The sequence below is a fragment of the Nesoenas mayeri genome, assembly GCF_963082525.1.
Source record: "Nesoenas mayeri genome assembly, chromosome: 2".
Lineage (NCBI taxonomy): Eukaryota > Metazoa > Chordata > Aves > Columbiformes > Columbidae > Nesoenas > Nesoenas mayeri.
The window spans coordinates 64,009,062-64,035,924 of record NC_137543.1 but is presented as its reverse complement, the minus strand read 5'-3'; the positions used below and the strand labels follow the sequence as shown (position 1 = coordinate 64,035,924).

The window sequence follows — 26,863 nt, the reverse complement described above, 5'->3', positions numbered from 1 at the left end:
TATTTGATGCTTCATTCTCTTCAGAAATTATATATTGATGAGAATCTGGGTCACAAAGGTATTTGAATTTCTGTGAAAGATGAGGGTGAACGAAGAAAATGAAGAGAGGTATAACCACTTCTGAAGACAAGTACTGTTAGCATCTAATGTCTCTTTTAAAGAGTGTAAGCACCATCACATTTCCATTCTTTTAATATGACCAAAGTGAAAGATAACAGCACAGTTATATGACCCTTTCACATAACCATGATGATATGAGATAAAGGCAGGAGCTTTTTTTTTTAAATTTCCAGTATTATTATTTATAACAGGCTGTAAGAATAAATTTAAAGGGGGAAGCAGGGGATCAAAAGGAATGCTTACCTTATTTTTCTATATACGAAGCCAGCATGCAAAAGGTAACTTAGAGGTACAGGGTTCAGAAACTAGACATTTTACTGGGATACCTTTCTCCCATAGGATTTAGGGCTCCAAATGATTACTGAATTTTGGCTACAGAACATGTGTGGAACTTGACAGTACCAGTGATGTCCCAGATGATGCAATCAACGCCCCACGCCTCACAGGGATTTGTGGTGTTAGGACCAATATTGCATTGAATCAAATCTTGGTGAAGGGATTTGAAAGCAAACTATTTAAGCTGGTATTTTCAGTGAAGGTGTGCTCTTGTTTTATGGAGACCAACAGATAGCTGCTGCAGAAAGGAGCAACCCTGCTGCTCCTTCTCTTGAGCTGTACTTGGCTGACTCTACAGCAAGTCTATCCAGGAAGCCGAACAGCAATATGCAACTCAGACAAAATGTTCACAAGCTAAAATTTATTTTTTCTAGAAGCCAATTCCTAACTTCAGTTTCCTAATACCAGGAAATTGCCAAAGGGCATTTTGAAAAGCATTTTTCTTCCAGCTATTTGCACGCTGAGGAATGTGTCTTACCATACAAGTGTCCAGGTCCTCCAAACGTTCAATCTCTGTCAACTCCTCAACTGTGATGATAGAGCGTTTAGTTGGTTTTTCTTCAGCTAACTCAATTTCCAGTGATTCCTGCTGTGGAAGTGGTTTGCCACGTCTAGTCAAATGGTCAGCCTGGAGGCGAGGATAAAGACAGGAACACGTAAATCAAACTATTAAAAAACGCAAAGCAAACCATAATAGAAAGCTTACAAAACTTAGGCAATCACAGATCTTAGACGACCAATTAGAAAAGTAAAGCTCAGTGTGTGTGTAAATCTTCGCACAGTTTTTTATTTTTTAAATTTTTACTTCCCTCCCCCCCTCTGTTTTTTTTTTTGGGTGGAAAACTCCTTCTATCACACATTCTAAAAAGCAAGGAAGAAAGTCTAACATGAAAAAAGAAAAGGAAAAGGGTCAGATAAAAAGCCATCCTACTTTTGACTTATAATATTATTATGCGGCTTCCTCAGCATAATTATACTACTAATAAAGAAAATAAAGGGGTGGAAGAGAAGCTTTGTCCTGGACCTTTTTTATTTTGTTTTCTTAAATTACACAGAGACATGTACAACTTCAGCTAATATAATTTTGATAATTATTAGATGGCCAAAACGTTATCCACTGCTATTCAAAAAACACGCCAGCTTTGTTGAAAACCTCAGTTCTGTTTCACTGAAGAAATAGGAAGGGGTTACCATAAAAAGAAAAAAACTTAATCACTGATAGATATATGTGATAAGATATTTTAACTATCAGGGAGGAAAAACTCTACCAACAATAAAATTCTTGTTTAGACTTGCATAGCAAAAACTGTTACTAAGAACACAGAGAACGTTATATAAACCACCCTGGATTGTACTTGGAATGAAGTGGGTTCCTGTTGTCAGGAAGATGAGGAAATATTTTCCAGTTCTGCTCGTAACTAAAGAGAATATTAAATAACATCTGTTAAAAGCAAGTATTTGAAGATCAGCTGGCCCAAATCAGTTAGCCACAGAAGTTTTCAAAGAGGCAGCTAGGGAGAGCTGTAGTCCACTACAAAACAGTAGCATGATCCCGGACAACCAGTGGCTCGTAGTTTTGTTAACATTCAAAAAAGGTAAACAGGTGACCTGACTCAATTATAGCTCACTTGGTCTAGTGTCTGCTCATGACGAACAACTGGAGAGCTGCTCTGCAGCCTAGAATAATAATTAATGCTAATCGTAATCACATTAGCAAACTCGGGTCCTGTTGAATAAGCTTTATTTTTCAAATTTGCCTCAAATGTTACTCTGTCAATGCAACATCTATAGACATTTGTAGGTGGCTGAATTAGTAGTATGTGACACTCCAGTTTAAGGAGCTGGCCCAGAACTGTATCAGTGCATTTAATCTTTGGTGTATTAAGAACGAGTTGCCAGCTGTCATATTGCAACTGTTGGTTGAAGATTAACACTAACAAATTAGACAGGAGCTCCTCTCTCAGCATTTTCAAGATCCGTGCTCTTCAACGTTCCCATCAGTGCTATACTACCTGAAATAATCAGCAGCTAACAGAAAGGTAGGAGAGTTAAACGGTGAAAGGGACCTGTTACTAATGCAGGCCAAAACGAATCATAAAGTAAATCAACTCAAATCAGATGTACAGACAACCATTCCTTAGGAACTAAGAGCACTGACAATTAGCTGTAGACACAATCCTGAAAAGCAGCAACCGTCAAGTGTCCAAAAGCCATTAATGGGAGAGGGATCTATCAGTCCTGAAAATGAGCTATCACTGAAACTCTGACAAAAAGAAGGAATCTCCTTGGCCACGTAAATACAATGAATAAAGAATACCAGGAAAAAAAACACACTATCACTCCTATATACAGTGTTGGTTAAGACTTTGAAATAGTCTGTCTAGTTCTGGGGACCACAATTTTAAAAGAAGCTTTTAAAACAGCTGGAGAAAGTGCAGAGGATTATTATTGAAGTGACTCAAAGGCTGGAGAAAATGATTTACTGTGCAAGAGTCAGGGTATGTCCAAGTTGTGCAATACCACTGAACAGAGACAGCCCACTGCTGATGCCAGCTGAACCTGCTCCAGGACCAACTGGAGGTAATTCATGTGGCCACTCACGCAGCAGGCTGACGCTGCTGCACAGCTCCTGAGAGCAGAGGTTGTACCTTTACACAATGCTGCTCTGTATCATGAGGACACACCCTGGAATGACCCAGTCTTTTACTTATTTAAAAAAAAAAAAAAGAGAGGGGAAATAAAGGAAAAAAGAGTGATTTGTTTTCTATGTATGAGGACTTTCACAGAGAAAAAATAAAGAGAAATCTATATGTTTCCCATATCTTGTGGGGAAAAGCAGCTGAAAAAACTCATGATGGTAAGCTGAAGCCACAGTAATTTCAATTAGAAATGAAGAGCAATTTCAGTCAGAAAATGAACACTCACTAGCTTCTTTAAGAAAAAAAAACAGTACCGGATTATCCTTACAGAGGCCCACTGTATTGGAATTAAAAATCATTTTCTGTGGATACACAGTTGTTTATTTCCTCTAGTCTCAATGAAGCAAGTACCGTTATAATAAATAACTGTGCCTCCAAACAGCTCAGCACCTTCAGATAACAGTGTTTCCTTTCCTGTGTTTCTAATCCTTTCCCTCCAAACTTGATACCTACATTTCTGAGGTAGCCTCAAGAAGTACTTATTCAGGGAACAGGGTCTCAGCAGTCCCTCCTCAAAAGAATGAAATTTTACCTCTCATTTCATGAGCAACCAACGCTTATCTTCTCACCAGGACCAGTACTGGCACTGTTCTTAACTAATGACTCAATGTCACATCCTGATGGCATTTTTAGTTTTACATCTGACAACAGTGCAAAACATAATAGGACAAGTATATAATGCAGCCTCTTCCAAGGTTGTATCCTCCTTAAAGCAAACAGGGAAGAGTCCCATGACCATATTTCAAATGATGTCAGTGATGCCAAAGAAAATAAGACCAATTTCAAAACAGAGCTGTACTAAGAAGAAACTGAACACGTTATGAATGTAAATGGCATTGTTAAGATACCCAGCATATTCAGATATCAACCATGCAAATACTCACCAGTCTGTGATGGCAATGGGAAAGTGCATCCAGGATTTCATCTACAACTCGGTCAGACAGGAAAGAAGCCACTGTCAGCTTTACTTCACTGTGTGAGGATTAAAAATGAGACAAATTTTGAATTCACGCAGGAGAATTTTGTCTTTATTACATGTTCAATAGTGTGACGATTATCCACAGTGCTGTCACTTTATTTGAAGTAAAACATTAGAGGGTGTCAGGATACATGACTGCAAGGTTTCAGAAATAAACTCATGAATCACACAGTAAACACAAGAGCCTCTGTACCGTATTTAACCTGCTTCTAACATTTTTCTAAAAGCTGAAATGAAAACATCTGGGTAAGAGAGCTGAATAAAAACCACATGTGAAACTCGGTATGGAATACTTCACCACTGAGGAAAGAGAAACATGAATCTCAGATGCAGGGGATTAGGACAGTGCTGCCTGTTTAACAGTACTATACTGAACTACAATCGACTAATTTCCTCAGCTCTGTTTTGTGTTTGTCTGTCAGCTGAAGGACAGCAGTACAGTGTTGCTTCTCCAGACTTTGCCATCACAACTTTGCTTCTTTTTTTGCTCACGGTAACCACTTTCTGTCTCAGGAACTTCACGTCGGCCAGTCCCATTACCCAGACACACATGGAACATCAACACACCCTGTACACTGAACTGAGGTTTCACTGGTAACTTCCTACCAAGGAAATATGTACCTTCAATTGCTCCCCTGCGGCCCTGTCTTTGGCCACAGTACTGAAGGCTCAGGCTGAGTAGGGCAGTTGATTTGAAGCTCACAGGCACATACACCTGAGCCGCAGCCCAAAGCTCCATCTCTCCTGCCTCTACAATTTCAAGGCCCACTGCTTCAACAACACTTAAGAGTTATAGCATGTCTCGAGTTGGAAGGCACCCACAAGGATCATGGAGTCCAACTCCTGTCCCTGCATGTGACAACCCCACAGTTCACACCATGTGTCTGAGGATGTTGTCCAGTCTCTTCTTGAACACTGTCAGGCTTGGGGCCGTGACACCTCCCTGGGGAGCCTGTTCCAGTGCTCCACCACTCGCTGGCTGAAGAACCTTTTCCTCATGTCCAACCTAAACCTCCCCTGGCACATCTTCCTGACATTCCCTCTGGTTCTGTCATTGGTCACCAGAGAGAAGAGCTCAGCGCCTGTTCCTCCTCCTCCCCTTGTGAGGAAGCTGTAGCCGCCATAAGGTCTTCCCTCAGTCTCCTCCAGTCTGAATAGACCAAGTGACTTTAGTTGCTCCTCATATGGCTTCCTCTTCAAACCCTTCACCAATTTTGTGGCCCTCCTCTGGGTTTTTATGTCTGGACTGAGTTACATGGGATTAACAAAGCTACTTCCATCTGGATCTAGCACTACTGCTGCAGAAAGCCTGTGGAAAAAGGTAAGAAACTCCTTGGAAAGGCAAAGCAAGTCATAGGGAGGCAGAATGGCAGCCAAGCCATGGTGGGAAGAGAATGAGAGTGAAGGGATTTCCATCAGTTACCTACATATTAATTTCAAATGCTGTAAGGCAGGAAGGGTGACACTATGGCACCCTTACCCCCCTGACAGTTGCAGTTTTTACAGGTGGAAGGGGCACTACTATTGTCAGGGTCAAGATTTTTTTGATAGGACTAAAGCGAAGACAACTCACTCCCTGAACCATTTTATATACTCTGAAGGCATAGCTAAAGTCTTTAACACCTCTTCCGGCCAATTTTGCTGCACTCTGCAAAACTAACTTCTAAGTCTTAGTGTTTTCTTCTGCAAAGATATTAGCATCCCAATGCAAAATGACACGCTTTTCCATCAAGCAGAGAGGATTCCTTAACCAAATGAAGGCAACTGCAAAGGTTTAAGCAAGGGCAACCACATTATACTGCATAAATATATTCTCTGGTATATATTTAATATTAAAAAAAAAGATGCAGTAAAAGGTCAGGTAAAAGCTTCTCTTTTTCTCTTTTTAAGAGAGAACTAAGAGATGTTTAGGGTAACTGTTTCTGTTCCAGTTTGAATATCTTTCTGCCTGCAGTTTGTTTCTGCTTGCAGTTTGAATATCCAAGCTTCCATTTTTTAAGTCTGTCTGCTGTGCACAACTCTCACACAAACAAAAAGGTTTAAAGCAAGTGCTACAGCTACGGGACAAGACCAGCAACAGACAAAGTGCTGTTAACATTTAAAGCAAATAAGTACAATTTCCTTCTATTACAGTAATTCAGTGTTACCTGAGAACATCAGTAGGTTTAAAAAAAAAAGTATCAGTCACGAAAATGTTATTTGTGTACCATAAACCAAAACTCTCACTAAGAAAGACAGAAATGCATGCATTAGTGATCAAGTTAACAACCCTGGAGTATTCCAAATATTTAAATCTCGTAAGTACACCAGACCTGTAGGACAATTTCCTTCTCTTTGAATGCCTTAATATGGTTTCTTCTAAGACACAAAAACATTCAAAAAATCTTATATTACACAAACACACAACCCAAAATCCAAATTCTATACCCAAATTTGTTAGAATAGTCTTTTAAAGTACCTGATTTTATTGAGGATATCAATTCCAGATTGCTCCAAGAGGACATTTTTCACAAAAGTGCGTGGGATGGAAATCTTCTCAGTGCTAGCCTCAATCAGGTCTTCACGGATGCGAGCTTTCTTCATCACATTGGGGCAAAGGTTTTCTGCTGCATCCACCATAGACTCAAGGAGTGTCTGCAGCACAGCAAGCAAAAGATAACATCAAGTTTTGAGATTTTCATTACCTGGAAGATCACAGCATTATCCTGGTGCACAGCACTATGACACTTTTAGACTTGTAATTTTACAATTTTTCTTCCTCATTTCCAATTCACTTTCCAAACCAGTTACGATATAAAAGGCATTTTACAAAAGTAAAGCTAAGAAGGATCAACGTATTTGTTTTGAAAATGACCCACAACTGCACTTGTTTGCCTTTACAAATATGAAGCATTTACATCTCAGTGTGTTTAAATGTCAGAACAATAAATTAGCTTCCCACGTGCAGCCACCACTGCTGCTTCTGTGTGCTACAAAAGCAGTGGATGCTCTGCTACAGCTGCCTGTGCTCTAAACGGAGCCCTGAATCAGCAGTTTTCATGACTGCTCCAGACCTGCCAATCTGCAAGAGACATCAGTGTATCAAAAAAAGAGACTCATGAGAACTTGGCATATAGTACAGGGCTGGAATATATTCAGAAGTAGCCACAAGTAGGATTTGCAATGGACAAATCTTTAATATAGGTACCGTGTTTACATACGTGGAAGTCAACAGTGAACCTTAGGTGCAGTCAACTATTTTTATTCTTTTTTTGATGACTGATTAAAACCGTGAATCAGGACTAAGAAAACCATACACACTCCAGAAACAGGATCATGTAACCTCCAAACCCACTCAATTTTGTTTATCCTAAAATAAGGTTTCCTCTGCTCATGGTGTAAAGTCAACTTCTTCCCTCTGACACATTCTCTTGGAAAAATCTTTCATATATACCTCAATGCTATGAAGGTATGTTATGAAACCCCTTTTAACTGCATTAGATTTATCTCCTACCTGTGCCTGTGAGAAAAGGTAATTCTGGTTTAAATCTTGTTTCACCATCTACTGGTTTCTTTTCCAAACCCCAGACCTGACTAGAGGGCTAAAAAGCCCTCAGTACAGGCACAGGTGAGGGCTCACAAACCCTCACAGAATCATCTGTGTATGAACTTGTGTCACAAAAAATGCAGGAAGGCTCCAATGTACACACATAGGGATCAGGATGAGACACAAAAACACTACTAGTGCTCCACATCACTGAAACATCTTTCCTCTAATTGCTTTCAATATTTGTATTCAAAAAAGGTTATGTAGGACTGCAGAGGGTATAAAAGAATCAGCTGGTTATCTGGAAAACTAAATTTTTAATTCATACTGTTTTATCTGCATGCTGATATGTACCCTTTGTACAGTAAAACAGATTTATTTATTAACACAAAGACAAGACTGGAAAAGTTTAAGAAGAGATCCAAGCTCTATTTAAGTGCACAACTGAACGTAATTTCCCCAATGGTGGATTTCAACTGTTGATTTCACATGACCATTATCAGATTTACAGAAACCTTTCCCCACCTCCTGCTTCCATTTCAAAACCTCTCAGTGATGGAACCAGTTACCAATATTGACTGTGGAGGGACAAACATTTAACTCCCAAGGCCACAAGTGCCAGTCAGCAGGTGTGCAGAAACAAACTCCTGCCCAAAATCAATGATTCTAAAAATTCAGGAGAAAGATAGTGAGTAAAAGGACTGGATGATGACGCTATCTAAAGAAAAAAAAATGGAATAGGTGATGGAGTCAAACCCTGTGCACTAAGACTGAATTTTGGAGGTAGTTCAAGCACTCCTGCCCTTACAAAACAATATTATCTTGCCTAAGCACCATTTGTCTTGCCTACAATTTTCTCTTGGGCTTTTGCTGACCAAGTACAGTATCTCTGGCTTTTGTGTGTCCACAGCGACACCAGCAGAAGAGAAATGCAATAATTTCTCCTCTGTCCAACTCAACTCACTCCAAGATGTTGCGTGTCCTTATTCTAACTATTCCTTCTCCCCACTTCCCTTCTTTGACATTTTTAAAAAAAATCTTATTTGCCTGAAGAGCATTCATTGACTTTATCCAATTTCCAAACACTTCTTTCTAGAATCAGGCTCTGGTTGCTATGGAAGCTAAAAAAAAACCCCAAAACTCCACAAAGAGCACATAGAATGTTTTTCTGGCAACAGTTACAAAAAGAATTGTACTTATGTGAGCTCCCTTATCTATCTTCACGAATAATAAACTGCATATAATGTTTTGAACTGAGCTTAACAACTGGAAAGTACCCTAACTCACACTCAACATTTTTTCCTCCACACAAAGTACACCACCATAGAACTTAAAGGAAAACCTTTCAGCCTTGAGTGTAAAATTAATAAAAAGGAGTGTTAGAATATAAAAAGAGCATTGTGACTTTATAGTTTCTTGTAAGGCACTTAAACTTTAACGTCACAAATATCAAAAGTAAAAGTAAAAGGTGGAATGGTTGAGCTAAAGTGCATTTTGCTGTAAATGTGTAAAAGCATAAATAGAAGACCCATTCACTCAATCTCATGCTAGGAACTATAAATAACATTCCAAATGCTGAAGAGGCACTTATTTTCCCTTTCTATAAGACTCCTCAAAATGCACAGGACTTGTTTAAGTGCATGAGCCCTGCACAAAGAGCTGGCCTGACTATTCCCATCCCAATAACAGCCTAGAAGCTCCACAGGGAAGAATCTTGTGGATAAATCACCTTCATGACTGCAGAAATTAAAAAAGTGATATAGAATCTTCACCTTATTACATATAATGGAGAAAGGGAGGAAAATACTGAAAATTCAGCAATATTTTCCTCCTCATTAACCAGATCCCACCAGTTGCTTAAGTTTCCCCACCTTGACTTCTTCCTGGACTGATACCTTTGCACATGCTGTATGGATGACTCTTCCTTGCTTATTATACAATAATATCTAACATAATTGGAGGTAGAAGTTTCTGAGCAAGAGCTGGCTGAACACACAGGTGAGAATACTTACAAGATCAGTGATATTTGTTTCAAGAATTGAGGTTTGACAGGCAACTTGTGCAAAGATTTCCTGCAAAGCTTCCTGGAATAATTATTGGGGCATTCTCAATACATACAAGTTATCCAAACCAAACACTTAAAATTCTGCATGAGGTTCAGAAGTGGTAACTGCAAAAAAAATTCTGCAATGCAGTCTACAAAGCAGCAGCTTCCACTCCAGTGGGATACCGTAACTAGTGAGGACTTTTCTCCAGGGCATGAAACTTTTTAGGGTGCTTGAGAAATGCCTTTATTAAGGGCCTAAGAGGCAACTGATGTCTTCCCCTTCTAGAAGAGAAAATAAGATGATAATAAACAGTATGTGCTCCTTCTGCCCACTGCAAACACTAAAGCAATTCTTTTCATGCCAAAGGGGCAAGTATCCAGATAATAAGGCACGAATTTATAAGAAACCAATAATGAAAAGACAGCTTATGTACAAATATTCTGAGAGGTAAAAAAGAAGTGTGGCATATTTGCATTTAGAAACAGAAGACATCAGATTTAGTTATTTCTGCATGTGAGAGATAGTAACATCTATCCACACACCTTAAGTTGCTCATCCACGACCCTTGTAACTTCTCCAGCCATGGATTCAAGTGTCTCTTGGATTGGATTGGAGAGTGAACCATTTGCTCCTGCCCAAGAAGCTCCACCGAGGTGATACAGATTTGGTAAGAGCTGTAAAGCAGAAAGAGTATCTTCAGAAAGTAGGCTTAGCAATGCCTGTCTTCAAGCATGGACAAAAAGAAGGAAATATCTCTGCTAAACCAAAGTCTTTATAAATTACAATTATTTTGCTGCTTTAGATATTACCTACAGATGATCTCACTTTTTTGTGACACACTGTTATTTTAACTCCCCAAAACTAGAAAAGCTGCAAGCACACACTGAGCTGCTCTCAGTATTACCAGTACGATGGGAAAGGCTTACTGTTTTGGAGTTCTTAGCATCCCGCATAAGGCGTTCTGCAGATTTCACATCTTCCTGTACAGCATCCACACCACAGTTTCTTAGAGAGTTGAGATGATCTTGCACTTTTACACATATTCTGTCAATCATCTACTTGAACAAAAGAAACAAAAAGATAAAACATCTGAATGTTAGTCTAACTGAATTCAGTCCAGATAGCAAATCAATAGTACCATGATGAGATTTGTAGTAACAATATAACACTCTGGAAATGCATGATCAGAGCTTGGAGGTATATCAATGCTACTGAAAGAAAGCATTATATCTCATAAAGACACACCTAAAGATTGGAAAAATAAATAACACTTTACCATTAGAAAAAAAAAAAAAGGCAAAAAACTTTGGAATATTTCCCTCCAGTTACCTCCAGGATAACTACAAAGAACAAGTTATCCAGATTAAGTGTTGTTCTGGATTTTAGAGCAGGTTTAATGCTGAAAATGTTGTCAATATATCTAACACTTAGCTCCAAAGGTCCCTGAATTGTTAAGAAGTTCAGACAGAAAAAAGAAAGCTCTGTCACTATCCATTTAACAAACACTAACAGAGATTTCTCCTGTCTAAGGAAAATGCAATTGCACAGGCTTCTGGGATATTCTTTCAAAATGTAAATATTCCTATTTGCAAGCGAACTATAACTATCAAAGCAGAAGTTTCCATCAGACCTTTGACAGTGGCATAAATTTAACTTAATCTGTATCTGCAACACAATTCATTCAACATGCTGCAAATACAGGACAGGTGGTATATCTGTATCATTACAAGATAAACCAGTAAGAATGTCTGACATATGGTCAGTTTTGATTAAGATATATGGGGCAGAGACATATAATAGTTAAAAGTCTTTATCAGCTCACACAGCATTCATTAGAACTGGCTATTTGACATTTTGAATCAACATCTGAGTACAAGTGTCATCACAGACTCCAGAGTTCTAGCATCTCTTTATCATTAGCAAATAGAATTCAAATAATTTCACAGCATGCTCCTTTTTTGCTCCACTTGACTCTTCCTCTTCAAAGGGTTTCGGGTGTTTTTTTTGTAGAAGTACAAAAAGCTAATTAATTATTATTAGACAGTGCAAAGTCTCATTGGGATATCTGGACTAAAAAAAAAATAATACACTCTGGGAATAATAATGTAATTCCAGCATATTAACTAAAGAATCTTTTCCAGCTCTCTTTTAAAACTCCTTTAAACCCATCCTTATTGTACACAATTTACTATAGAAATGAGTAATCTTACTCTGCTCTCAAAATAACAATAAATTGCATTTACTGAAAGCTGTTATATGTGTGGTTGTTGGAGAAAAGCAGAGCTAAAACCACTGAGCTATAAAAAGGTCTAAACTTGATTCATATGGAGATTATTAACTTGGGAAAACAGGTGGCATTGGAAAAGGTAAATTACTGAAATAAAATAAAATGCAGTTTTTAGTGCCAGTACGTCTCCACATACCATTTTCTCTGTTGAGAGGCTGGAGTATAATTTCAGGTTCTAGTAATAGAAGTCTGTCCCATTAAATTTTAATAACACATGTAGAAAAAGGCCATTTTCTATTGAGATTCGCCAAAAAAAATATGCAGAGAACAGAGAGAAATTTCACCAACTCAGCTGAAGAGCAAAACAGATACTCCTCTTATTTGCTGGAGTATCCCATTAGCACAGAACACAATTGGCACAAACAAACATGGAAGTAAATTTAAAACAAAGGCCATGACAAGTTTTATTCTGCTTACGCCACCTTGCTTCAGTCATACACTGGAGCTGAAAAATAGTCCTGAGGGGTACTGGCAAGAAATGCACTAGAATACAGAGAACAGTGAGCTACCACAGAAAATGCTTGTAGTCCTCTCAAGATAAAGGAAAAAACCAAAACATAACAAAATGTGGCATTTAGCAAACCTGGTAGTGGTGTACTCTATTGACAAAACAGACAAGCTTTCCAGCTTCAAGTGATATTTTGGGCTGTGTTAGACAGAAAAGCCTTTTCAGCTGTCCAGACTATAAAGAACACGGAAAACTTCCACCTTCCTTTGCTCCGTCCCTTTGAGTAAACCTTCTCATGACACCCACAGCTCTCAAGGTGTGAGGTTGATTATGACTTTCTCTCTCTCTAAGGCTATTTGCTCAAGTGGTATCCATGGGCACATACACAGGGTTGCTCAGTGCTAGGCAGAGAGACTGGAACTGACTCAGACACCAGAAGCAGCATCACTGCATGATGATGCTTGCCACACTGATGGGAGTCTACTGAACAGTCAGGGTCCTCAGCATCAATGAACTAAATTGTTCCCAGTTCCACAGTAGTTCCCTTAGAAATAGCTCAGGTCTTCTTCTACACAGTACTCCTATACATAAGACCTCTCTCTTCCAAAAGCTTTTTTTCCTTCCAAAAATACTATCATCGACAATTATTATTTCTTGGGAAACCAAGTATCACCCATGAAGAACACCCTGCTTTAAGGTACTCTGACAGAATGAGAGACAACTCTGTCCCTAGGCAGATTTTAGACTCCAAGAGCTACCAGTAAGGAAGATGGTTCTCACCTGCTGAGTGGTACTTGTGACAATGCCTTGTTGCAGCCGGTACGCTTGCTCCTGTAGGTATTTTCTGGTCTCGTGATTACGAAGCAAGTAGTTTTCTATCTAAAAATGAAAGTCAGGTTAGGAAACTGATTTGACTCTCTGCATTGTAATTTGCTTTCAATTTCACTGCCATATCAGAAACCAGGACAGGAAAGATTGCCTAAGTATAATTTTGTTTGTTATCTGTCAATCCCATTCTGCATGTCACAATGCTTAATAATCACATTGGCAAGCATTCATTCACTCACTGACTAGTGAAAGTGATTTTGCCAGTGCTTTATGAATTAGTCCTCTATTTGGAACCATTTAATAAGTTATGCTGACAAAGGAGTAGATCCCAGGCCTGAGAAATATTTAAAGGAAGTCTATTCATAAAGTGTTGTAGAGACCACGATGACACAAGACAGCTGATTCATTTCTCTTAGATGCATTTGGTCTGTCGCAAAGAGATGGATTTAAAAAGCAGCATGGTCTGGGGAGAAGATAAAATACCTAGAAGTGCCTGACTGAAGCAGGAGCCTTGGTGTAAAGGTTACTTAAGGTGAAGTAGTACCTGAGAGCTGCTCAGAGACAAGCAATTCCTATCCACAGCTGCTGGTCCCAGACATCACAACTGTCACCAGCAATGAACACCTACCATCAGCCAGCTTAATGGCACATAAAGTAACTCCCCTAACCTGGCTCTGTCAAACTCAGTCAAGTCCAAAATACTCTGCTAGTAAGTTGCTTAAGGTCCATCTGTGATGATGGATCTGGTCTGAAAGGAAGAGAGGGGAAAAGGATGGGTGGAGTGACCAGCCGGTTGTGATGCAGAGACTAACAGGGACTGACTGTAACCTCTTCGCTCGCATCAGCGACAAGAACTGGAAGAGCCTGAACAAGCTCCCGTGGTTTATGCGGTTTACCCACACTGAAGTGTGCTGTAGAGATGCCAGAGCTGGAGAGGTTAGCTACCATGTCCATCTGGTGCTGGACCAGGGCCAGCAGCACTCTCGCTGTACCCAAGCTGTGGTGCACTGAAGCTTGGGGACCCTCCTGAGACATCAGTCAGTCAGTTCAGGTGTCCCTGCGCTGGGCACGACAGCTCAGTCTGTGCGAGCAGGCGTTCCTGCCTGTGTGGCGTTAGCTGTGTTCCCAGCACCCTTCCAGGGACTGTCACCTTTTTTTGGAGAGAGCTTCCTTGTGTCATGTAAAGAAAGCCTGAACCACACATGTTAAAACAAACCCGGGGCCAAACGGTTTCACAGCAACTTTGAAATGAAGAAAATGCTCTTTGTACATAATGACTAATTAACATGTAGAATTTAAATCCCTGTGGCCAGAAGCTTCATGGTATCTTTTTCAAAGATGCATCTATCATTCCAGATATGAACCTACCTACAATTATATTAAACAAGATATAAGAAATATGTCCATCCCCCGTGATTCAGACTTTTTAAAGCCAAATTTAGACCATTTTCATGCATCAAAGAAAAAGGCACTAACTACCAGCACTTTTCCCTGTGAGAATCATTTTACTGAAAATGTCTTTACTAATAAGGGTCATAGATATTTGCTTTTTAATCACAGTTATCTGTAAGAACTATTTATAAGATTTTCATTACCTTAGCCAGGCTCAAGGAAAAGTGTTCATTAAAGACATGTGAACTGTATGCTTTCTGATTGCGCAGGAGGCTCATTTGGAGCACACAAGATTTACTATATTAAAACTCAGATGAGAGTTTTGTAACTCATGCAAGTGGAACAGCTGCAGATACTGTCAACACCTCTTCATCCAAAAGAACATGTTGGTGCAGTTGTTTATTTAGGGCAATACAGTGTGTGAATTTTATACGTACAATATAAAGCACAGGCTTTAAATGTTTTTATCCTCCTCCAAGTTAAAGAGCATCTTTTGTCTTTTATAGTGCTGACTGCACTTTTTATGCCAAAATCAAAAGCGTGTCCTAATAACGTTATGCATATGGAAATACACATGAGCAGATATGTAGCAAGCATGCCGGTTTCTAACTCTCCCTTCCATAGTCCTGCATACAGCAATACAAGGTCTAGCTTGCAGTGATTTAGTCATGACTTTTTGATATTAAACCATTGTATTCCATCATTCTTCAACCATTCTTAGGAATAAAAAGCCTTATAGGCTCTTGCAGAACTTGATTACCACATATACGTCCATGCAAATCAATCAATGAATCTAGCCTAGAATTCTTATTCAGCCAAGCATGAAATCACAGCCACTTAAAATTATTACATTATATTTTGTGGTTTTATTTCTGTACATTGGCGGTATATGCAATACCTTTTGCAGTGCCTCTTCTGTTTTCTCGGGGTTCGTTTTGAGTGCTTGGGAAGCGTCATTCATCGGTATAGGCATGAATCTCAAAGTATAATTCCTAAAGAAAAATATTTTAAAAAAGGCTTTTTAAAAACAAAAATTAACATAATTACTGTACCTCCTTATGAATAAACTAGAAGGGAGAAATAAGATGCATCCAGCCTGTTTGTGGAAGATACCATGAATGTATTTTTCACATTTGTAAGTGGACTAACTGGAAGCATGCGTGTTCCTTTTTGCTGCTAATTCTTCTTTAACACAAGACAGAGGCAGAGATTTTAAAAAGCACAAACTGCAGTTAAGTGGCCAGTGCCCAATGGCTGTCAACTAAAGGCCTATTTGTCTTCCATACCTTTGTGTACAGTGTTGGATGACTTTCTCCTCTATCATAACAGAACAGGGAGTGTTGGTGCCTGCTGGCAATTCCATCAGATCTAAGTCTAAATGGAAATATTCAGTAACATATAAATAGGGACCACGAGAATGAGTTTTGAAAATGTAGTATTTAATAGCTTCCTGTGTTTACAATAATTCGAAGACACTTACTGAATTTTTAATATAAGCTGATAAAACAAGCACAGCATCTCCACATTATTTTATGCAAACAATTGCCACCTGTATTTTACTTATTTGTTTGGAAAATATTTCCATAGCTCTGTCCATCTGCTGAGATAGAGGAATAAAGATAGGGTTTTGGTCTTGAGTCAAAATTGTGTTTAAAGTCTGAGAACATAATTTAGCAAGCATGACACAGTTAAACCTAAAATGCTGCATGTAGTGGTACGTCCACACACCTTCAGATATGAATAAATTAAGGCAAAAATATCAGGAAGTTCTTAAAACCTGGAAAGGAAATTATTGCGTCTATTTTCAATTAGCCTTAATTTCTTGCAAACATCTCTTCCTCCTCCTTTGGCTGTCTGCGAATGTCCCACTAGCCGTCTGTTCTTATTCCATCCAGAGCTTCACAAATATGGTTGCAACCATCCATTTTTGAAGACCTTAAAGCGACAAGTTTCAACTGAATCAACTCCTTTGACTTCAGTGGACCCATCCCCTTCAGCGGACACCTTAATTACTGTGAAACTCCAATGTTCTTTCACCTCCTCTCCCACCAGTTCCTTAGCCACATGAAACACCACTCTCTGAAGGACAGAGGTCTTGTGAACTACCAAACACACTGATTCCTCATTGATACCGGCCAACATTTTATCTTAAATGATAACGAAGACTTCTGTGTTTCTTCCCCAACATAAACAGGCCAATGTATAGCTGTCACTGGCAGGCAGTTACTCATGCGGAGTCAGCAAGGTCCCTGTCCTTCCACGGTGTCCAACTGCATCACAGCCAGAAAATTAACTTTTCTTTCTAGTTGTCTTGTCCTTCTTTCAAAAGAACTGTGCAGACTGTACAGATCCTCTTATGTCCTCATGTAATACTAAAAAAAACAAATAATTGGTTGTCCAACAGCATGAGGACGATTTTTAAATGTCAAAGATACTGAGCTAAAAGACACAATAATTACAGAACTTGCTGATTGCCTGAGTACTATCTGGCAGGTGGGGTGTTTATTTAGTTAAAAAGAAACAAAGGTAGATTTACAAGATTCTCTGCAGCTGTTTGACACTTCATACATCACATTCATTGGAATCTATAATTGTTGGTTCTCATGCTAGTAATTATATGCTAAATTCAATTTAGACAAAGGCTTAGTGCACCCACACACACACAGAGGAAGGGGGGGAAATGAAAGGCAAGGAGACCTCACAAACACCCAGTCACAGAGGTAGAACTTTAGAAGACCACTACCCTAAGGAAGGCGCTATACTTGGTTTCCTTCCAGACAGCATTGTATTGGAATGCCAGTTTATTTTCATCTAAGAATTAACCAGCTCTTAGGGGCAAAAAAAAATATCAAGAATTTAAAGCTTGCTTTTCAACTTTAGTCATCAGAGCAACCTTTATCTTCACACTTCATTTTTCTCTGTTTCCTTTGAAGTCTAAAATATTCCTTCATTCTTGTTGTTATTAACACTCCACGTGTCTCTCGTAACAGAGTACTTTTCTCTACCAGCTCAATAATCCAGTAATTTTGTAACACATTAACACTCTCAACAAAATACCTATATTTAAAGGATGTTAAATTTTGGAGAGGTGCTCAGGGACTGGAAAGGATGTCTCAAAAACTGCCTGTCCCACCCTCTACATACAGTACATGTGACAACAGTCCTACATTTCATCACGTTATTTCCCTTGTAGTAACCCCTGCTCCACTCATGACATACAATCAGTGCTGCATAGTGATGATTTTACTGCCTGTTCTTTTTTTTTAAATGGGAGTAAGATCATCTGTTTTGTAGGCTTGGGCATGTGAATTTCACGTCACTGCTATGGGAACGATTTCCAGGTCTCTAATAAATCCCAGCATTTCCCAGCAGATTTTAGAATCTGCGCTATTTCTTCAGTCAGGCCATACAGAAAAAATATATTTTAGAAATGAATGTGGGGCAATACTGTACAGTTCTATGACAGAATGTGCTCTAGGCTGCAAAGCACACAAGCACATGCTTACTTTCACATGCCAATTACAGAGATACAAATCCCTGTTTAATGGCCAGGTTGACCAGGATGCTCATTGTTCTGAAATGCTCTCCTGACCTGACACCTGCTCTGGACTCTAGAGAAGATCCTCTCAGTCTCTCATACCAGCTGCTGGGACACCCTTGGGGCAGCACTGCCCCAACAGCTGAGCTCCTGGAATTCCCTTGCAGGAAGAACATTTTCACACAGCTATAAACAGATGAAGAAAAGCTGGGAGGAGGGGAAAAACCCATCTTCAAATTACTTCATCCTGTTTTGAACTCTGTTATACTCCCTCTCAGTTCTCCGCAGCCTCTTTATCATACTCTGAGAGCTTAGCTTTCTTCTTTTTTTTCGTGGTTTAGTATATGACTATTTTTCTCAATTGCAAAACTAAAACAACATGCACAACACACATACCCCCAAGCGTCTTCAGTATATTTCATTCCACTTTGAGCAACCAAGAATTCTTTCCTACAGAATATTGACGGTTTCTTGTATTTTTAGGAAACATATGGTGCAGGATGTTCTCAATATGCCTTTGAGATGGATTGTATAAAGACTAATTGTTTTCAGCCAGTATTGACAGTCTCTCTCTCGCAAGTCTAAACCTTTGTTGCTTGTGCCTTAGTTTGTGATTTTATCGAAGGCTTTAACAATTTTAAAATGTTACAGGAGACATAAAATGACCTCAGTTTCCAAGCTAAACAAATGAGATGTCACCTCAATAAAGTACAATGTCACACAACAATCTGTAGCATTTCTTTTTATTCTGCTTAGGTGATTTGCTTTTGCCTTAGGATTTCCTTCTCCTTTCCATTTACTTATCCAAGCACTTCAGAACAGAAAAGTAAAATTGAGGCTAACCAGAAAATAAGCATATTTTCCTTTGTACCAGACCTTCTTATAAATGTACATGCTATTGCTCTCTAAAAGAAAAATGTCTGCAAGCCGACAAACAACCTTTGCAAATTATTATTCACTATCATCAATGGAATCATTCCAAGATGATTTGCTTAATTATACATCATTTATATAATTTCCCCCATCAGTGAAACAGAATTCATTTTGAAACCAAGTATAAAAACTACAACAGTTTCACAAAACAAGTACCTCTATAAGCTCTAGCCCTATAACCCCTCTGAGGATTAAGATGCTCCCCTAAGTAGTTATAAAGTTTTGCAAGATGTGTTGCCTAGAAACTAGCAACTGTACATTACCTTCAACTTCTTAAGAGAATCTTTGTTCCTCTCTGAGGAATTTAATGATGTGAACCAACTGCAACTGCTGCTTAATTTAAATCTGTAATTTTTCCCTCTTAAGAAAAGTAATAATAACATATAAAGAAATGTGACGGAGATGGAGAGATGAAAGTCATTTAGCATCTATCACTGGTAATGGCTGCAACTGTGAGTAAGCTCAAGGAAGCAAAATGACCCAGACCACAGCAATTACGATGAACAACTTCAGTTCCCAAGATCATCACTATTAGTTTCAAGTTGCTGCGGGAGAGAAAAAATAGTCAGACCACAAATTCATACTCCAGTAATTTTCTGTTATTGTATACAGCTTCATTCACTGACTAGAATAGAATTTCTGCATGCTATCCACACCAGAGAATGAAAAAAGGGAAAATATTCTCAAATTCAGAATTTTAATGCTAACAGCAGAACTCAATGGCCTTAATGCTGATAGCAGAGCATGGATGAAAGAGCCACAGACCTTTTCTTATCCTTTGAAAGATGTGAAGTCACACATTTTCCTTTAGATTAAGCACCTTGATGCTTAAATTTGAGAGCACTCGGCATTTTCAAATCATATTGACTGTGGTGAGAACTGCAGCCACTCAGATCATCCAGGATCTAAGTCTTTGGTCTCTTTATCAGTCATTCAGTTGCCTGAGAACTTACTTTTCCAGTGCCACAGCTATGTCCTGGAAGCCCTGCGCAGTGATGTTATTCTTGTCCCATATTACAGTTCTGAAAGGTGGAGGGGAGAGAAAAGGAAAGAAAAAAGTTAAGCAAGAACCAACAAATAAGTCTATATTGAAACTTTGCGTATTGAAATAACACAGCGCTGTGTATTCAAAATTGCCTAGTGACAAGCAACATTTTAAAAATCTGTCTTTATATGCTAAAACATTGAAATGACAGAAGTTAGGGACAAAGATACTACAAAATTCAGTTTCCCTTTCTTTAAAGAGGACTTTGTACTGTACTTTCCACCATTAACATAAAAACATGCCTTTTCTAAGATACAGTTAACAGAAAGATTTGGAAATAAAATTCCAGCTTTTTCCAGGAATAGCATCAAAAATAATGTTCAAATGTCTGCTTTGCAAGCCCACACTGAAAACTGAGAAAATTGCAGTCAGTGATCAGTCTCTGTTCTACCTAGGCTATATGGCTACAGTTATAGAAAAAGGTGGTCAAAATTTGACGGCCACTGCGTATTCAATCTTGTACTAGTTCACCATTCAGTTCCTGTGATTCTACGTGCAACATAACTAGCTCCCAGTTCAAGACATTAGGTTAGGTGCCCAAATTGCAGCTCTTCTGAACACATAATAGTGATGCCTTCCCCCTCCTCCCTCAATTTAGACCACTCAAGCAGAATGCCTGACAATTTGCAAACACATGTTCAAAGATCTCATTAGCAGTCAGAAGAGACAGTCAAGCGGATAAATCTTGCTTGTGCAAGAGCACTAGTTGTAGCTGTTCTTACAAAAAAGGCACAAAATCAAACAAAGATTTCTGGTGTTAAAGGGAAAAAAATAGATAGGTAGCAGGATTTCACAGGTATTGACAAACTTCTGCTGTTGCAGAATTATCCCTATGTTTTTTAGATGGAAAGATGGAAGTAAGGAAGAGAGGAAGAAAGATTCTACACCCACTCTGCAAAGATCAGATTTTAGTCATTGGAAAGTGTGTTTATATTTCTACTTGGATCTGATTTTATAGTATTTTAACCAGAGTCAATCACCATTGCATTATTCAGTTTGTAATCATGGCACAGACTGTGTTGACATTATGTCAACTGTGACATTCAGTGTACTGTGGAACATTTCGGTCTGCTACTCCGAAAGCCATCAAGGCTTTATCTCTTCATTCAATAAACCTAAACCACTTCTCCACTGTTTTCTTGACGTGTTCAATATTCAGTTTGGGCATAGTAACACAAAGACCAGAATTGCTGCTTCTGAACAAAACAGCCAGGATTGCTTTGGGGAATTTCTTATCATCTGGGGAACAAATGCTTGGAGACCAAGCACCAAGTGGTCTCTTCACACAGACCATACACTGAGGTAGGTTCATCTGCACAGTCTGACAAGAGAAGGAGTGAGGATTAGCTTTCCTGATTATGGTGACATATTTAGAGATCCCCATCCAGATTCATGCTGATTGATGGTTTTACTGTTTGCTAATCACACACTGGATAGAAAAAAGTGATACTCTCGAGCCATCAGTGCCAGACATGTGCTAAAACGCAGCGAAGTTGTCAGGCAAATGAAGGTGCCGAGAAGAGATGCCAACGTCCATCAGCACTGTAGGCAGGGGAGAGGGGACAGAGGGATGGTCCATGCTGCTACCCATTCTCAATTCCATATGCTCTTAGTTCTACAAACTGACACGCCAGAAGACAAAGAATAATTTACTTTAGTTTTGCACTCAAGTACCAGAACTTTCTCTGCTGGGAAGGCCTGCAGTAGAAAAGGGAAAGCAGAACAGTAGAGAGTGGCTAAGGACTGGAACAGGGTTCCCAGAGACACTGTGATATTCCTGTACATACAGATGTTCAAAACCTGTCTGGACAAGGCCCTTGGATAACTTTGAAGTTGGCATTGCTTTGAGAAGGACATTGGATTACATGACATCCAGGCTTCTATACGAGGTAATTTTTTTTTCTATGATTCTAGGCAATTTAGAGCTCTCATGTTCCAACAAGAGGTCTTTCTGTTTAAATCTAGAAAATGTAATTTTCTCCAGTTTCAGTTACGGAAATGTTTTTGCAGAGACAATTTGCTTCTCTCTCTTTTTTTTTTTTAAGAAAAAAGGATGAGAATCTTTCCCAATGGAGCCACTATAAAGTGGCTGTACCTAGAAGGGTTCTGAAGAGAAGCTGCTTGAGAATAAGCCAACAACTTCAGTATTATTAAGCCATTTTATCTTTCACTGCAAATATGTTTCCTTACCTGAGCTTGGTGTTTATCTGTAGGGCTTTTGCCAGCATCTTTGCTCCCATATCTCCCATGGCATTTCCACTAATATCCACTTTCGTAAGAGAAGTATTGCTGCCCAACGCATTAATAATGATGGTGACCTCAGTCTTCAGCTTGGAATCTGCGAGGGACAATGACTGCAGAGGCTGTGGAGCACAGAAAAGGCGCTGATAACAGCAGCTGATAATGCACGCAATTCCTCAAACATCAACCAACAGAAGTTACAAGTTCCCCAAACTCTTGGAGACAGCAGTAAGCATCAAAGAGTTATTTCTGTCTTTGCTGCAGATCCTACAACACACGACAAATTGGGAATCAATAACTTAACACACGGATGTCAAACACACACATAGATTAAGTTGCAACACCCTGGAAAAAAAAAAAAAATGACAGTGCCTCATAGTTTCTTGTGTCCTATTAAGAACAGAATAGAGTTGTAACCTGAAAAGAGGCAAGGTAGCAACAGCCAGCTTCACAAGACAGCCTCTCTAGTGTCCAGTGGGTTTTGCTTAACCAGCATGCTTCCCTGTCAGCGTGAAATTAAAATATCTGTAATAGCACTCCCCTCTTCTCCCTCAGACTGAGAGCTTTATCCAAGGGCAAGTTAGGATCTGAGACACTGTTAAAACAAAACCAATTCCTTTAAACTGTTTCATTATTGTCACTTCAACTTCAGGAGTGATTTTGTGTACCTGCTCGTTCAACTAAGGGCGTGGACATTTGGGAAGAAAGAGACAGAAAACTGTAGCAAGTCCGAAATTAAAAACAGTAAAAAGAGTATCTATTAAAATGAGGAAGTCAATGGATATTATTCACAGTGGTGTTGGGACATCTGTGATTGCAACACCTTTATGTAACCTTTTTGGTTTATTTTGTTTTCATATACTATGTTAAGCTGAAACTACTTTATTGGGCTGCCACAAGTCACACTCTAAGCCTTAAGAAAAATCCTTTTAAAACTGCCTGCGTTCCCTTCATTGTCAGTATCCCAACACTCAACGGCAGTAACTCAAGAACCACAGTCTATCCATCATCAAGCCTTGCAGAGGTATTACAGCTGCTGGAATTGTAATTTTTCTTTGCTGATGAACAAGAACTTCAGAAAACGTTTCCCTTGCTCAAGTGTAAGTTTATACAGAAGAGTTTATTGTCATTATAGACCCACTTAGACAAGTATTGGGGAATGAATTTTAGGAGCCTAAAATCTCCAAATTACCCATATGGGAAAATCAGCATCTCGTAAAGACGAACCACAGCACCTCTACATTAGATGCCTAAAGGTTAGATTAATATAAATAAACCAACAGAACTGTGCAGATCTTCCAGGGTCCACAATGCTTGCATGGCACCTGCTATATTTTGTGTCTCTAGCCTACAAACACCACTGGATTACAGTAATAAGCAAAAAGCCTGCAACAATAAGAAATGCCCTTATAAATGAGAAAACGCATAAAATTTTGGAGGCACAGCAGGTTTATAATTAAAAAGTCTAACAGTAACACAAGCCACATGCTGGTTTTATTTTAAATGGAAGTTATTAAATTACTATGTTAATGCCCTTAATCTGTCTGTGTTTCCCCATTTTATTACATTATGTACCCTAAAGAATATTAGCATTGCATTTAAATGACATTTAGAGCCCTTGGCACAAGTTTGAGAAGACCTCCTGTGACATATTCACAGAAAAGCAGCATCACACAGCACTCAGAAATCGCCAATAAGCTTGTGAAAGCGAAATTTCTTCTGTTTCTCATGTGTCACTTTAGAAAGAGTCATTCAAGTGCTCCTTCCTGCATACCAATTTTTGTAAAACTCAAATATCCTCCTAGGAAAGGATTTCTCACCTCTTGCATTCCAATACTCTGACAAAACAGTGTATCATTAAAAATGCTTCTGCACTGTGTTCTGTAAGGATTGACAACTATACACCATTAATACCACATACAAAATACACATACAGCACAGTAAAGCACCTGCTGTATTAGCAGTGTCTTTGAAGTGGATGAACCACGATACACAGCTACACTTATCATTTATTCAATGAGCAAGAAGCAAAAACCTCTGGACCCATTTGGTGACCTGAATGCAAACTACAATCAGAATGTAAACCTGAAGGATTAAAAGTACAGGCTGCTAAATATTCATTAAATTATCTGACCAGTACATTAAAAAAACCCAACCAAAACCAAACTAAAAACTTCACCAAAAAGAAATCACCCACAAGAAGGGGCAGTAATCCACATAGCCTGCAAACATTTACTACTTTTAACAACTTAATAGTTTTAGCTGGATATTGAGAAAATGGAAGTCTAACTTCAGTGTCCCTGCTGCAGAAAACAGATAGTTTGCCAACATGGTGGAGATGTCTTAATAGAATCTTATTAAGGAAGAGGAATTCTTAAAGTCAAGAATAGAATTAGAAATTGTATGACTGTATTCATTGATTTTGTCACACTCCTGCTAGAAAACAGTTAAGAATTAAATCAAGATAAATTTGTTCTCCTACAAACCAAAATGCTGTAAAACCCCTCAAAAGGCCAATTCCGCAAACACTGAACTAAGAACTAAAGATTTTTAGTGCTGTAGTATTAATACTTCTCTGTAGCTATGCAGGACTGACTACTCCTCTGAGTAATGGTACACAGTACCTGCAGTGTAACATATATTTTTGCAAGAAGAAATGGCACAGTAAGCATAGAGCTGCAGACACTTCCTGCAGTACTATTAAGAATACATCCTTATAGCTGGCACAGTACAGCATCTACTCAGAGAGAAAAAAACCAACCAAACAAAAAAAAACTCACAAAAAAGCCAAAAACAAACAAAACACACCAAAACAAAAATCAAAACCAAATCTAAATATTATATTCTGTCTATATTAAACATCGGGGAAATTTTGTTGTTTGGGTTCCTACCACTGCTTTTCAATTGTGTAGAATTACATTTGCGTCTAGCCGTATTTTTACAATCATAAAACCAAGCTATTGGTTGCTGACATCATTTTACTCATAACTCGTATTAACACAGCAACAGATCTATTTAAAGTGTGTATAAATAGATGAAGAAGCACTTGGAAGATGACTATTTTAGATTAAAGCATCTTGCTTCAACTTTCCACATAGGTAATTCACGGTCCCCAAACTGCACCAGCCTGCAAACAATTCTGATCAAGGAGTGTGATGTGGGTAACATCATACCCTGGTCTCTCCAATTCCATCCTTACTTTTTAATGTCCTGTGGCAGTAAATGCACAGTGATGGCAGAATAAGGACCACCCCATTTAGGATTCAAAACCAAAACAAAATAACTAGAAACTTAAAATAATTTTCTAAGCACTATACTATCTCAAGATAGAGTGAGGAGCATCCAGCTATCTGCAACGCAGTGCTACAGAGCCTATGTCCTCAACTCTTTACCTGCTAAATGCTTCAGATTGATTTTAGCACCTGATGAAACAGAAGCAAACAAGATTCCTTCACTGAAGAGGATTAACAAGAGAAAAGAACATGGAGAGAGAAGAGACAGGTTAACACCAACAGGATCACATGCTGTATCCCAAAGGCTAATGCATGACATGAAGGAGAAACAGTATTTTAAGTACCTACATAAAATAACTTTTTGGTGGATTATTTCATTGTGATGCTGTTTGGAAACAAGATGAGACTACAGAGCGTGTGCTGTAGGTTGGCTCAGGAATGACACGGTGAGTAAGAATTATAGAAGCATATCTGACCCCTGGATTGTGGCAAAGACAGAAAGTGGAACGCTGGTTGACATTGCCTGTGGGCTGAAAAGAAAAGCAGCACAGGAAGTTGAAGCTGATGATGCAAGGGAGGTACAGCTGTGAGATGGATGCATCTAAAATTTTGCAGCTGCATTTCCTCTGTCCTGAAAGGTTCAAAAAACAGAAGCTGGGAAGGATAAACAGAAGGCTGTAACACTCAAGAGAGACAATAAAGTGAAATTTGGAAATGTAATCCTTGCAAACAGTATACGAACAGTGTAGTAATCTCAATAGGAAAACCAAAAACAAACAACAGCATGTTTGAGAAGATGGTTTGGATACTGAAAGGATGTAGAGTGTGTTGAAGGGGTGTTTTAGGATATGGCCTGAGTGGGAAGAAATGTTCACCTGCAACAGAGCAAAGGGAAGAAGGAAATTGAGAAAACACATACTAAATTACACTTGCTTTGATTAATCTGGTTTGACGTAACAGTCTTCAGGATAGCTGTGAAAGACTAAGCATGAGATACAGGGCAAGGCAGAGACAAATGTCCACAGAGAAGAAGCAAGTGTTATCTGATGACATGATACTGCCCCTCAGTACAGCATCAACAGAAAAAGGAGAGAAGGGGAAGAGGGCCGTGTACCTCTCATTCCCTTCAGAGACGGAGCAGGAAATGCAAACCAAAAAGGCTAGTTTGGTACAAAAAGTAACACAGAGATCTACCAATACATCTCTTAGC

The 26,863-nt window shown here is 38.9% G+C and overlaps 1 protein-coding gene across 2 annotated transcripts in view; it reads right to left on the bottom strand.

Annotated features, from left to right (window-relative positions):
• Positions 1 to 26,863, bottom strand: part of CARMIL1 (capping protein regulator and myosin 1 linker 1) — a gene marked incomplete at its 5' end in the record, with an annotated part of 194,315 nt that overhangs the window by 38,854 nt on the left and 128,598 nt on the right. For both annotated transcript variants that reach the window (XM_080338963.1, XM_080338964.1), the window contains 9 exons: positions 935 to 1,084; positions 4,040 to 4,127; positions 6,593 to 6,768; positions 10,251 to 10,382; positions 10,635 to 10,763; positions 13,224 to 13,322; positions 15,562 to 15,655; positions 20,088 to 20,156; positions 22,370 to 22,542. In XM_080338963.1, coding sequence (XP_080195089.1) covers positions 935 to 1,084; positions 4,040 to 4,127; positions 6,593 to 6,768; positions 10,251 to 10,382; positions 10,635 to 10,763; positions 13,224 to 13,322; positions 15,562 to 15,655; positions 20,088 to 20,156; positions 22,370 to 22,542 — 1,110 coding nt within the window. The remainder of the gene's footprint in view (positions 1 to 934; positions 1,085 to 4,039; positions 4,128 to 6,592; positions 6,769 to 10,250; positions 10,383 to 10,634; positions 10,764 to 13,223; positions 13,323 to 15,561; positions 15,656 to 20,087; positions 20,157 to 22,369; positions 22,543 to 26,863) is intronic.